General features: G+C 33.3%; 5 protein-coding genes across 5 annotated transcripts; 2 read left to right on the plus strand and 3 right to left on the minus strand.

Moving 5' to 3' along the window:
* Positions 1-3,075: 3,075 nt before the first annotated feature.
* BX664DRAFT_386784 (NAD(P)H:quinone oxidoreductase, type IV) lies at positions 3,076-3,986 on the minus strand (the record flags this gene model as incomplete). Its single annotated transcript, XM_051549347.1, has 5 exons — positions 3,076-3,243; positions 3,316-3,470; positions 3,559-3,608; positions 3,685-3,808; positions 3,872-3,986. 5 exons carry the CDS (start codon positions 3,984-3,986, stop codon positions 3,076-3,078), a joined length of 612 nt encoding a protein of 203 aa, XP_051399023.1.
* Positions 3,987-4,394: 408 nt separating this feature from the next.
* On the plus strand, positions 4,395-6,062 carry BX664DRAFT_335633 (RNA cap guanine-N2 methyltransferase-domain-containing protein). Its single transcript, XM_051545937.1, has 6 exons — positions 4,395-5,002; positions 5,062-5,123; positions 5,203-5,334; positions 5,414-5,538; positions 5,612-5,703; positions 5,758-6,062. The coding sequence occupies exons 1-6, from the start codon at positions 4,437-4,439 to the stop codon at positions 5,984-5,986; spliced, it is 1,206 nt and encodes a 401-aa protein (XP_051399024.1). The 5' UTR covers positions 4,395-4,436; the 3' UTR covers positions 5,987-6,062.
* A 376-nt stretch (positions 6,063-6,438) lies between these two features.
* On the minus strand, positions 6,439-8,996 carry BX664DRAFT_282229 (uncharacterized protein). The gene is made up of 4 exons (XM_051541554.1): positions 8,277-8,996; positions 7,468-8,182; positions 6,751-7,382; positions 6,439-6,672 (listed from the first exon to the last, which is right to left on the minus strand). Exons 1-4 carry the CDS (start codon positions 8,982-8,984, stop codon positions 6,466-6,468), a joined length of 2,262 nt encoding a protein of 753 aa, XP_051399025.1. The 5' UTR covers positions 8,985-8,996; the 3' UTR covers positions 6,439-6,465.
* An 885-nt stretch (positions 8,997-9,881) lies between these two features.
* BX664DRAFT_335635 (carboxyl transferase) lies at positions 9,882-12,247 on the plus strand. Its single transcript, XM_051545938.1, has 9 exons — positions 9,882-10,121; positions 10,297-10,423; positions 10,496-10,708; positions 10,782-10,881; positions 10,938-11,190; positions 11,267-11,504; positions 11,565-11,762; positions 11,831-11,926; positions 12,008-12,247. The coding sequence occupies exons 1-9, from the start codon at positions 9,926-9,928 to the stop codon at positions 12,225-12,227; spliced, it is 1,641 nt and encodes a 546-aa protein (XP_051399026.1). The 5' UTR covers positions 9,882-9,925; the 3' UTR covers positions 12,228-12,247.
* A 203-nt stretch (positions 12,248-12,450) lies between these two features.
* BX664DRAFT_350780 (uncharacterized protein) lies at positions 12,451-13,718 on the minus strand (the record flags this gene model as incomplete). Its single annotated transcript, XM_051547637.1, has 7 exons — positions 12,451-12,779; positions 12,878-12,948; positions 13,033-13,156; positions 13,219-13,306; positions 13,389-13,451; positions 13,540-13,561; positions 13,654-13,718. The coding sequence occupies 7 exons, from the start codon at positions 13,716-13,718 to the stop codon at positions 12,451-12,453; spliced, it is 762 nt and encodes a 253-aa protein (XP_051399027.1).
* Between the last annotated feature and the right edge of the window lie 127 nt (positions 13,719-13,845).

A 13,845-nucleotide genomic window follows, 5' to 3' on the forward strand; every position in this document is an offset into this window, starting at 1 on the left:
TTCTTTTTCTTTTTTTTTATTTATTTTTGTACCTCAAAGTATAGGCAATAATCGATGTAGGTTCCAATTCACGTACCATAATAGCAGAATCAGGAAAGCAATGGATAGTTTGATTCATGTCCGAGTTCATATAATCCGGTCGTTCATTCCAAGTAAAAGCAATATTCAATTGTTGTTGATGTTTTTCTTCTGGATACTGTTGAGGTGATTTAAGCCATCGTCTTAGTTGCCATTCGTTCAAATTGTCAATGATCATTGAAGCTTTCAAGGTGAAAAATCGCCGAAAATCATTGAGGTTGCCGTCGTTTCCTTGGCTAGAGCAGTTTTTCAATATGGATGTGAGCTGCTCGTGATCAGAATCCAAAGTTGCGCGCCATGATGAGATTTCAGAATCAGATTTTCCATTCAGTAAATGATCTTGAAGATAGGAAAGATGTTGTCGTATTTTTCTAAATAGGTCATCTACTAGCCTTCCTTCCTTCATCTTCCATTTTTCCATGGTTAGTCTGCTGATACGTGGATAAAAATCAATAACTATTGCTGTAGCTGATGTCGAAGTTGTTCGTGGTGCAATTTGTAAAGGTGATCCCCGGAGTGTATAAACATTGATATCTTCCTTGATAAATCTGATTTCAGTGGTTATTGTTATGTGATGATCCATTCCTTGCTGACGGTTTTCGGTAACCCTTCCAAAGCAGCGTGCGACAGATGTAGGATTTGTCAAGACATGTTCACATAAATCTTGTCGTGATCCAGTAAACCGAGTGCTGTAAAGACAGAGTTCCAAGTATTTGCCAAAGGAAAATTGATGTGTGCCAGCAGACAACCGTTTTAATGGTGTTCGTACATCACAAATTGTACAGTATAGCCAGCATGCCAAAGAGCTACCATCTTCATTTGTTGTTGTTGTTGTTGCTGATGATAAGTTTGTTGATGTTGAAGTAACAAAATAAACATTAATACGATGTGATCCATTACTGAAACAAAGTGTGTGATCTTTCAATGGTTGATTGCAGCCTTGTATCGTCATTTTGGTATTAATTTGTCGCCGTTGGTGTTGAGCATGTGATGATGATGATGATGATGATGTTGGTACTGTTCCGTCCGTACTAGCAATATCCGATTTGACTGGCTTCTGATCCTGTTGTTCCACTATGGATCGTTGTTGTTGATTTTCCAGAGAATGTGATGATCCATGTCCATTTTTTGTATACCCATTACAAGTAATGTTCTGTTGTTCGATACGAGATTTGCAGGGACTATCGCGTTGTTCTAGCCATTTTTCCAATATCATCCCCAGAGTTTGATCAGAATACGGTAAACTATCATTATATCGAAAGTATTGAATTGTACAAAGTGTAGGGCCAAGGCAAGGTCGTTCAGGACATCCAATAGGATGAGAAGTATAATAGATCACAAGATTCTGATGTTGAATAAAGGCTTCTATGGTAGTTGTATCAAGGCAAAGAAGGTCCAAACCCATCTTACTGGTATCATCGAGAACCTGAATAGGTATTCGTAGCATAGAATAGGCTGTAATTGATTGTGGTAAAGTGATAGTTATATTTGGAATGGAACCTTTGAGTTGTTCTGTAGCTAGACCAAGAGATAAAAAAGAAGATGACCTTCGTGCCAGTGAAGTAAGTTTGTTTCTTAACGGTTGATCACTAGAACGTTGTTTTTGTCGGTTGATTTCCTGCTGATAATGATGATATTGTTGTTGTTGACCGACAATGGTGATAGTCTTCATAGTATCCACATTCTCTTCTTCTTTTTCCAAAATGTTGATAATAGACGGAACATCAAATCGACAGGAAGGTGAAGTAGAAATCATAGCATGTTCCAAAGACAGCCGTATATTTTTGTAATGATGAGAATCTACAATATTTGATGAGGAGGATTGTTTGAAGGTGTTATTGTCAATTTGTTTTCTTGAAAAGCTCTTCAATGGATGCATAGAAAGTCGTCGTTTTGGTATACTGTTTGTCTTCAGTAATGATGGTGACAAATCAATAGATGTTGATGTTTCCACAAGTTGATCCATATCTTTAGTTGTCCTCTTGTCATTTCGCTTGCCTAATATCCAACCCAATAAGCCATATTTCCAGGGAGGATTTTCTGTTTCCGAGTTCATTGTCGCGTGTTGTTTCCGAGTATGTTGTTGATGTAAAGCAGTTGAAAATGTCATGTGATGATCTTTCATTAAAACAGCTTCCAGTTGTAAAGAATATAATGTATAAATAGAGACAGCCAATATATCCACCAATTTATTTTGAAGAGCTACTTGAACGCCATAGAGTCGTATAGTTCCACCATATACACCAGGTATAGGTAATTCTAATGGTAAAATAAAGGAAGTTTAATATAATCTTTATATATATATATATATATATATATATATATTTGGGAGATTACCTGTAAGAGACTGTAGAGGAGTACCATGAGAAATACTAGGTAAATATTTCGAGTGAGATGCAGAACCAGTTTCAAAGATCTGGAGGTATATTTCCAAAGGTTGACCCTTAGTACTTGTTGTTTGAAGTACACGCATCAAAATATCGTTAATAACAGTAGCCCATTTAACTTGAAGTTGTTCGTGACGTAACCAAGTATGAATAAGTTTCCAAAGATGAATCTTTGCCTCATCATCCAACAACCAAGGGGTAGATGAATCCTTGACTACATTGTGTTGGTGTGACTGAACAAGAGTTGTTTTTGCTGGTAAATTAGGAAGTGGTTTTGCAGAGAAGGATGAAGTAGGCATAAAGTAAAGGTATCAATTGGTAGTTTATAGAATAATAATACACTAAAAAATCATTCTAATAAAACTAAATGAAACAAAGAAGAAAGGAACCAAAAAAAAAAAAAAAAAAAAAAAAAATGGCGGAGTCTGTTCAGACTTTCATTTTTGTATCTGGTGTAATGAACAACCATCTGACAAATCAACCGATGTATGAGCCATATAAAACATAAAATTAATAAATATTAACATAGAACAAATGATCAAGGTCATCTTCTTAAATAAAATTAATTTTCTTTATTAATTAAAATATAGATGATTTCTTTTTTTTTTTGTTAATTCTTCCCTGCAACAAAAGTAGATACAACTTTACCAAAGTTTTCACCTTGATTTCTTGCAATCTCTCTTTCTTTATCAGATACATCTCTAGATCCATCTCCATTAGTAATTGCTCCTGCACCATATGCACTTCCACCAATCACTTCTGTATTATCGAATAAATGCTAAATAATAATAAAAATAAAAAAAAAGAAAATCAATGAATCATCTTATTTCATCACATTTAAAAAACTTACAGGATTAGCATAACCAAATGGAACATAAATCATTCCTTGATGAGTAAAATAAGTGACAAGTGTCAAAGCAGTAGTTTCTTGACCTCCATGTTGTGATGCTGTACTAAAGAAGGTACCTGCAAATTTACCTGCAAGTGCTCCAGTAGCCCAAAGTTCTAATTCATCGATCATAAAAATAATAAAAATAATAATAATATATAAATAAATGTTATTCTTTTTTTATTTTATTTATTAATAACTTACTTCCAGTAGCATCAAGGAGTGTCTTAAGTTGAGCAGGCATTGTACCAAATCTTAATATATAAATTCATGCAATCGGAGTAAGAATAAAACTTTTTATATATACATATACTTTTTTTTTTTTTTTACCTAGTGGGAATACCAAAAATGATACCATCTGGTTCAGTAAGATTATCCACAGTAACAATAGGTAAATCAGGACGTTTAGGTGCATGCATCTTTTGTAATATTTCATCAGATAAAGTTTCTTCCACTATATTAAAAACATTATTCATTATGATTCTTCTTCTTTTATTATTATTATTTATTTATTTACCTTGAAAAACCTTTACATTTACGCCTGATTTTTCTAGTCCTTTTTGTATTTCTAATGCCAATTTGTAAACATGATGATACAAAGAGTAAAGAACAATATAAACAGTGGCTGTCATGATGATATTATTGAATGGAATTAAAAAAAAAAAAAAAAGAGAGAGAGAAAGAGAAAAAAAAAAAAAGGAAATTTCCTCTTTTTATATATCAAAAACATGAATTTAATCCCTAGGAGATATCCAATATGAAGAAACCAACCAACAAATATTGATTATTCTGATTTTTAAAATTTATTATATATATATATATATATATTTGTTACTTCATCATTTGAAAAATTTATTTTTATGCAATATATATATATATATATATATATTTGCATTTACTATCATTCATCGTCTACAATGATTTGTATGTTTATTCCTCTTTTTGGTTATTGTCTCAAACCGGAAATTGAATTTTTTTTTCTTGTATGGACTGCTTCCTCGTCTCTGTCATTTTCCTTCTCCCCCCTTTCCTTTTTTTTTTTTTTTTTTCATTTCCCCTTCTCTTCCTTCTTTGAATCATTTATGCTTACACGGTTATTCAAATCCATTCAATCCATTATATATAATCAACAGACTACTGACGACAACAATCAACCATCTATGACAGTATCACCTCCATCTCCTACAATTGGACAAACTCTTTCTGACGAGAATGAAAATAATGATCCCATACCACCAATATCCATCCTTATGATCGAAGAAACAGGTTCACCAATACCATCAGATACATCGATATCAGCCTTATTAAGTACAACAGAACTTGAAGAACAGGATAACCTTGTGGATCAACATGATACTTGTTTAGATATCAATAGTACACCACCAGTGACAAGTTCCACTACTCTTGCTTTGGAAGTCGTACCTACCCCCTCTACATCTACAACATCCAGTCTAGGAAGTGATAGTTCACTGAAGAAAAGACGTATATTATCCACCTATGATGCTTATGCCGGTTATGATCAGGTTCAACCAACAAAATCTCGAAATAAACGATCAAAACGTGTCAAAAAAGCCGATCCTGAATGCATTGTCTTTGATAATGTTGTTGTATCTTATACCCAAAAAACAATGCCCAAGGATATGGAAAAGTAAGTTGTTGAAAGAAAAAAAATATCATCATTGTACTTATATTTTTTAATTTTATTAGGTACTACTACCAACGATATTCTTATTTCTCTAAATACGATGATGGTATTCTGATGGATCGAGGTAATATAAAAGTAAGATTTTCTTCTTTAATTTTTTCTTTTTATTGTTGTTGATTTTTTATACAATGTTATGATTGTAGAGGGATGGTTTTCGGTTACTCCAGAATCGATTGCTCGACATATAGCTCAAAGGTGTCAATCTGATGTCATTATCGATGCGTTTTGTGGTTGTGGCGGAAACACAATTCAATTCGCATTGACCTGTGAACGTGGTAAACAGAAGAAGATACAAAGAAACGGGGATACTTCTTCATCCAGTTTATTTACTCTTTATTATTATTATTATTGTAGTTATTGCTATAGATATTGATCCTGTCAAATTAAAGTGTGCTCAACATAATGCCAAGATTTATGGAGTAGAAGATAGAATTGAATTCATCTTGGGAAGTTTTTATGATTTGGCTCCTTTTCTCAAGGTTAAAAAAAAAAAAAAGGATGGTACCCAAGGACAGGACTAATACATTCTTTTTCTTCCTTATATTTAAATAGGCTGATGTTGTATTTTTATCTCCTCCTTGGGGTGGACCTTCATATCTACAAGAAAAAGTGTATAATCTCAAGACTATGATGCCTGGAAATGGGTAAGCAGAAAGAATTGTTATATATAAATTGTCATTGACACTATTCTTATATAGAATGTCGATCTTCAAACTTGCGGCAAAAATCACACCCAATGTCGCCTTTTTTGTACCTAGAAATACCAATCCCAATCAATTAGCTTTATTAGCGGGTCATGGACGGTTTTGTGAAATAGAACGTAATTATCTACGTGGAAATCTTAAGGCACTTACAGCGTACTATGGTGATGACCTACCAAATTGGACTGCGTTGGATGATATCATGGCAAATCGTCAACAACAATAAAGAACAGGAGTGATGCTGGACATACCAACCTAGTTTGATCGACTTTTTATCCTATTATAGTATTGTGTATATTAGCTATTATATATATATATATTCGTATTATCGTTAATAAAAAAAAAGTTTTTATTCTTTATTGAAAAAAAGAAGAGAGAAACCTATCCGCAATAGATATATGTGGCTATGTGTCTTAATACAGCATTCGCTTTACGATAATATTTACCTGATTTACGATCTTAGGAGACAAATCTCTCAGCACTGATGATTTCTTGACTTTAATCATGAAGCTGATGTAAATAGTGTATGAGTAATCCAATCTTTTTTTTTTTTTTCCGTAGTTGACTAAAGTGGAATTTATTATATATTAATAGGAATGCGTGCGTGTGTGTATACATGAGGTAAAACAAAAACAAAAAAAAAAAAATAGTACAATACAACTATAAAAGTAAAAGGGTAAAAAAAAAAAAGAAAAAAAACAAAAACTAAAAATTCATGAGAGGTGTATGTGTAGTACCTCTAGGGTATACAATCAAAGTGGCAACAAATAATCCAATAGAGATCCCAATGGCAGCTTCGATCATGGAGAGTGCAAAACCAGCGCCTTGATTACTAAATTCGGACCCTGATGAAGCACCAAAGAACCCAAGAGCAGATTTTAGACCTAAACTTCCTGGGACCAAATAAAAGACCTAATCCACAAAAAAAAAAAAAAAAAAGATGATGATTCAGAATCGAATTTAAATCTTCTCTTTTTTTTTCTAATTTACCCCTAATAAGACAGCATCAAATGACATTTTTTGTGTAAACTTGGTATATAGATTTCCCAATAAACCAATGGCAAACGCCGGTACGACTTGTAAGACTTGAGAAGGTGATGTTGCACGACAAGCCAATGCCCAATTGACAACAAATCCAATGATACCGACACTGATCATCACCGGCCAACGAGGAATCCTTGCACGTAAATAAATACAATAGGTTATAGCAAATAAAGGCACTGTCAAAAAGTAGAAGACTTCGGGCACCGTGGTCAAACAAGTGGATGCTTTTTCCGTACGTTGACAAGAGTCCTTTTGGTTCATAGCAGATGGATCAATGGTGATGTAAAGAGAGGAGCCCATGGTAATCCCGTATCCTAGAAGAAAACAATAGATGATAGCATATACCATCCGCACAATGCCACATACGAGTTGTCGAGATACTAATTCCACGATCGAGATTGTCATAGAATACCCAGGTAGGATGATGATGAACGAAGCAAAAGCAACAGGTGTAAAACAAAAACCGAATTTTCCTACGGCTCTTGAGATAAAACCAACGATAATACAACAAGTGATTTCGTAAATAGGTTGAAAACTAACCAGACGTCCACTGAAGAGTTCATAAATCGCAAAAAACACTATAAAAAAGAAAATCAATCATATGGATTATTTTATATCATTCGTGTTTTGGTCCTATTTTTTTTTTTTTTTTTTTTTTTTTACCAGCTAATGCAGATGCCAATCCAGCTTCACGCCAAGTACCACCATAAAACATTACGCAACCACAGAAACTTGCCAAAGCATAGGTAAAAGGACCCATCCAAAATGGATAGAAATCAGGATCCATAGTGACCTTATCAATAAATTCCAAAGCTTCATCCACGCTGACTTCACCATGAGCCACCAATTTTTCCAATCGATAGATTTCACCAAGCTTATGCATATCAAACATTTGAGTTTGTCGTACAAAATGCGTTTCTGTCGTATGCATATCAGGATCCACAAAGTTCATCAACATGATGTTGGGTAAATAGACATATTCTGCCTCCACGCCAAGAGTTTTCGATACTGTACGTAAAATGTATTCCAAACGATGAGCAGGACAACCATAGAGCATCAGACATTTGACGAGTTTTCGTAAAAAAGTTTGTTTCTGTAAAATATTGGCGATTTCAAATGTAATCCGTATACGATCTTCCAAGCTGATGGGTTCGAATTGAGACGCGCGTGTCATTGTACTATCTTTGCTGGATCGACGTGATGAACCATTCGTTTGTGCTTTCCGTTTATCCAGACTAGGAACAAGATGTTGAGTTCTTGTCATTTCTGTTAACCAACTATTGCTACTGGCCATCTTGGGTCGTTTGGGTCGTTTGATCATATCGGCACTCAAACTATGTTGTGGCATGTTGTATAATGATTTGCTTTTCTTGTGTCTCTATTTCATCAAAAAAAAAAAAAAAGATAATTCTTTTAGTTTTCTCTCTTTTTTTTCATTATTATCCTTTTTTTTTTTTTTTTTTTGTTTTTACCTTGATTCGTTTTTCATCAACTTCTTTCTTCTTTATTTTTTTCTTCTTTTTGATTTCTTGTTGATCTATTTTCCCAGGTTGTTGTTGTACAAGGGATGGGCGTGGGACTTGAAGTTGTCGTTGATGTTCCAATTTCATAAGACTACCTAATACACTTCCACCACGTCGAGGAGGATGATATAAATGAGTTGATTTTTGAGTAAGATAGGAAGGTAAATGACTAACATCTTCTACAAAAGGATCAGTATCAGATGATGGTTCGTGATAATGAGCTTCATGTTGTTCCATAGCGGTTCTTGGGTCTCCTAACATTCGATCCACAAGAGCAGCAGATTCTGCCAATAGATTTTGAAATTCCCCATGACGATCCTTAGCATCAGCATGCGATATTGAAGCCCTTGCCAATTCCCTGCCTGGTTGATCTATATCCAATGAAGAAAGTTGTTGTTGTTCTTCTTCTTCTGATATAGTATCATCATCCAATTCTTCTGTATCCGTTTTTTCTGTTTCGTCAAAAACTGTTTCTGTTGCTAATGGGTGTTTTAAAAAGTGTTGATCATATGATGATGAGCTACTTGTTTTTGGACGATGAGGTTTTTTCTTTGGTGATGGTGGTGATGATATTGTGATATTAGGTTGAAAAGTAACACTTTGATGAGATTTAGGTGTTTCTGTTCCTTCAGTTTCTTCGTCACTATCCTTTTTCATTATATTGATACGAAAAAAAAAAGAAAAGAAAATAAAAAATAAAAAAAAAGCACCGACTCCCATCGACCTGTCATTATTTATAGGTTGCGAAATATATGATAAAAGTAACCAACCAAATCCTTAGGAGATAAAATTTTTTTTTTCCAGTCTCCGTTGCACCGTGGTAACTTTTTTTATTTTCTTTTTTTTTTCTTCTTTATCATACAAAAAAAAATAACTCTTGCTACACTTTATAAAAAAGGAAAAATCACTTTGTTTAAATATCACTTTGTTTAATTTGTTTGAATTGAAAATCCATTTTATATAGAAAAAGAAATGAATGAAATAAAATTATTTCTTCTTGCATAAATCTATCCTTGTACCTGAAAAAAAAAGAACAATAATAATCATCATAACACAATATATGATAATAGGAATGATTGAATTTCGGATGTTTACTTTCTTGTTTAAAAAAAAAAAAAGAATCAATGTGTAATAATATGGAGAACATCTAAAACAGAAAAGATGAAAAAAAAAAAAGAATCAATGTGTAATAATATGGAGAACATCTAAAACAGAAAAGATGAAAAAAAAAAAAGAAAAGAAAAAAATATGCATAATCAACGATCTCCGATCTACAATCAAGTTTTGAATGATATACTTTTAACGTTGTGGGAAACAAAAAGAAAAAAAAAAACAAAAAAAAAAATTAATCTTTAGAGAAAATCTATTTCTTTTGTAAAAGAGAATTCTACCCCAACCATCCTTTTATGTATGATGATCATCAGTATGACCTTCGTTTTGCTGACAAAAATTCAAAGTTCCAAATTTGGGTTCCCCACACAAAAGTCCGAAAAACTTTTCATATGCTTTTAAATTTTTTTGTTTTCTCTTTTTTTCCTTCCTTTTCCTATTTACATTTCATTACCATTCACTCTTTCTTTTTTTTTTTTATATATACAATGTCAACTCTTACTTCTCGAGATAACCTTGTTCAACGTCATCCTACTGTTATTGTCAAGACGACAGCCGAATACAAAAATAATGTAACAGAATGGAAACAACTCATTGATCAACTTGAAGAACGATTACAAGAAGCTACCAATGAAGGAAAACCAAAAAGTTTGGCTTTACATAAAAAACGCGGTCAATTATCAGGTAAATCTTATTCTTTTTATATTTCATTCCTATAATATACACGTACATATGATATATATATATATATATATATATATATTTTACCCCACAAAACTATTATACATTATACTATTTCTTTTATCTTCAACATCTCCGACTCAAACACGAAAATTTTATTAATCCTTTTCTTTTTTAGCTAGAGAACGATTGGATTTATTATTAGATGAAGATTCTCCTTTCTTAGAATTGGCTGCTTTAGCTGGTTATGATCAAGATGATATGACTTTAGGTGGATCAGTGGTTACTGGTATTGGACTTGTTAGGTAATAAAGAGAATTCACTTTTATATATATATATATTCCTTTATCCCAATATTTTTTTTTTTTTTTGAATAGTGGTGTACTCTGTGTTGTATCAGCTCATGTACCTACTATGGCAGGTGGTGCTATGAATGAAACTTCAGCTTTGAAGGCAGGTCGTGTCCATCAAATCGCCATGGCAAATCGTTTACCTACCGTTACACTGGTTCAATCTGCTGGTGCCAATTTACAACAACAATTCAAGGTTTTCCATCGTGGTGGTGCTGGTTTTCGTAATCAAGCATTACAGTTAAGTATTGATTTATCGTATATAGCAATCCACTGATTTATATATATATATATATATATTTTAAAAATAAAGATCAAAGGCAGGTATACCTTCTTGTTGTGTAGTGTTTGGTAGTTCTACAGCTGGTGGCGCTTATACTCCTGGTATGAGTGATTATGTGATCATGGTCAAGGTAAACCAGTTTCAATAATAAAAAAAAAACTTGCTAACAGATTCAATCAAAAATAGAAACAAGCTCAAGTGTTCTTGGGTGGTCCTCCTTTGGTACAAATGGCTACTGGTGAAATCACCGATGCTGAAAGTTTGGGTGGTGCTGATATGCATTCTCGTGTATCTGGCGTTAGTGATCAATTAGCCAACGATGAATATGATGGTATCCGAAAAGCTCGTGAATGGATGGCCAATCTCAATTGGGAACAAAAAGGTCCTCTCCCTCCTAGACATATCTCTGGTCAATATGAAGAACCTTATTATGATCCTGGTAAAATACATTGAAAAAACTTTATTACGTAATGAGGATTATGATATTAATACTACCTATTTTTTTTTTTTTTTAGAGGAATTGTTAGGCATTGTTTCTGCTAATATTCGGATTCCTTTTGATGCTACTGAAGTGATCATTCGTATAGTAGATGGATCTCGTTTCACTCCTTTCAAGCCTAATTATGGTGTTAATTTGGTTTGTGGATGGGCTTTTATTCAAGGTATTCCTGTCGGTATTATTGCCAATAACAATGTTATCTTTACTCAAGAATCAAACAAAGCTACTCAATTCATTCAATTATGTAATATCAAGTAAGTTCTTCAACATGTATCAATCATTTTATTCACTTTCTTTTTTTTTTTTGTTTCAAGAAATACACCATTGATCTATTTACAAAATATCACTGGTTTCATGGTTGGTAAGAGATATGAAGAAGAAGGCATTGTCAAGGCTGGATCAAGATTCATCAATGCTGTCAGTAACTCCAAGGTACCTGCAATCACTATCATGATGGGTGCTTCCTATGGTGCTGGTAACTATGCCATGAGTGGTCGTGCCTACGAACCTAGGTATGTGATGAATATTATTTTCTTTTGTATTGACCTTTTTTTCTTATTCTTTTTCTTTACCTGTATAGATTCTTATTCTCTTGGCCTAACTCTCGTTGTTCTGTGATGGGTGCTGAACAATTGACAGGTGTACTTGATCTTGTAATGCGACAAGGTGCTGCAAGGTAAAAAAAAAAAAAAAAAAAAAAAAAAAAAGTCTTTTACATTGTTATTCAATCACACCTTTTAATAATAATATAATATAGAATGGGAAAAAAGATTGATGAAGAACAAGCCAATGAACGAAAAGCCATGTTCCAAATGTCTGTTGAAGCCGAATCCGACGTTTATTACACTTCATCTCGTCTATTGGATGATGGAATTATCTCTCCCACTCAAACACGTACTGTCATCGGTTTTTGCTTGGCGGCAATTTACAATCATGAAGTCCAAGGTGGTAATCTATATGGCGTTAGTCGTATGTAGTATTATTTATTAGTAGAAAGTGTTTTGTTTGTTTTGTAGTTTTATTCAAATTTCATTTTAAATAAAATATACATTTATTTTTTTCAATACTTTATCTTAAACTGACACTTCAAATATATCGTAGACAACCAGTGTCCCAAGCCATCTTTTGTTCTTTATTGAAATGAAATCAAAATAAAATAAATAAATACCAAGTAACTATAAATAAAAAAAAAAAGTGAATTCACAACTTGGCACCGGCCACGACACCACCATCGACCACAATCACAGCTCCAGTAGTATATTGACCAGCGCGAGAAGAAAGGTATAAGACAGTTCCAGCAATATCTTCAGGTTCACCAATCCGACCTAGAGGGATTTTGGATTTGATCACTTCTTCAAATGCATCTAAAGTTGCCTTCATCATCTTGGATCGGAATGCACCAGGAGCCACTGTATTGAATAAGATATTTTCTTCACCTAATTGAGAAGCCATATGTTTGGTTAAATGATGGAGACCAGCCTTGGAAGCAGAATAAGCAAATGTGGTTTGAGGAGGTGGTCTAATACCATCTGTTTTTTTTACATCACATGTATTAATATATATAAAAAAAAGGAATCAATATACCTTTCATATGAAGGACTATTTTCTTTATTTTAGTAGAACTTACCAACTGATCCAATATTGATCACACGACTAGGAGAATCACCAGTAGCATTTGACTTTAATAATGGAAGACAGCTATATTAAAAAAAATGATAATGAAGGTGTGAGGTAAAAAAAAAATGATGATACAAATCATTTGTTGATTTTAAGATCACTTACGCTTGAGTCAAAGTAAAGATTCGTTTCAAATTCAAGTTGAGAACTTTGTCAAACATGTCATCAGGGTATTCTTCAATGGTAGCATTATAATTGGTGCCACTGTTATTCACGAGCACATCCAAATCTATTATTACCAAAAAAAAAAAGGGTCAAATCATTTATTCATTCATTGGTGATTTTACTTACGATTCATGCTTAGATAATTCTTGAGCCAATCGTTGGCATTCTTCCAAAGAAGACAGATCTGCAGGGATCGAGATACATTGGCCAGGTCCTTGTTGAGTCAATTCTCGTGCAACCTATTCAAGCTTTTGTTAGTTTCCTTCCTGTTGTATCAGCTTTATCTTTGTGCTTACTTTATCACAGACTGATGCTGTTCGTGAAGAGATATACACTTTGGCTCCAGCAGAAACAAAACCCTAAATGTAATACAAACAAGAGAGAGAGAGATTAAGTCATTTGTCTTTTTTTTTATTTTTATATCATTGTTTTCATCCGTTCGCTTACTGTAGCAATCATAAGACCGATCCTATTTCAACACGGTTCAGTAATAACATGTCAATATAGAAGAAGTTAGTACACTGAGAAGAGTAAGGATGGTATCAGGTTACTTGTTCTTACCCACGACCTCCACCGGTAACAAGAACAACTTTATCCTTGACATCAAACAATTTATTAATATCCATGATGATCAAAACTAAAAAAAAAAAAGAGTAAAGGAAAGAAGAAAAAAAGAAATGAAGAAAAGCAAGTTGGAAGTGCCTTTTCACCTGAAGCGGACTTGAAACTAATAGAGGAGAAATTGAGATGAGT

The sequence above is a fragment of the Halteromyces radiatus genome (genome assembly GCF_025201355.1).
Source record: "Halteromyces radiatus strain CBS 162.75 chromosome Unknown BX664scaffold_5, whole genome shotgun sequence".
Taxonomy (NCBI): domain Eukaryota; kingdom Fungi; phylum Mucoromycota; class Mucoromycetes; order Mucorales; family Cunninghamellaceae; genus Halteromyces; species Halteromyces radiatus.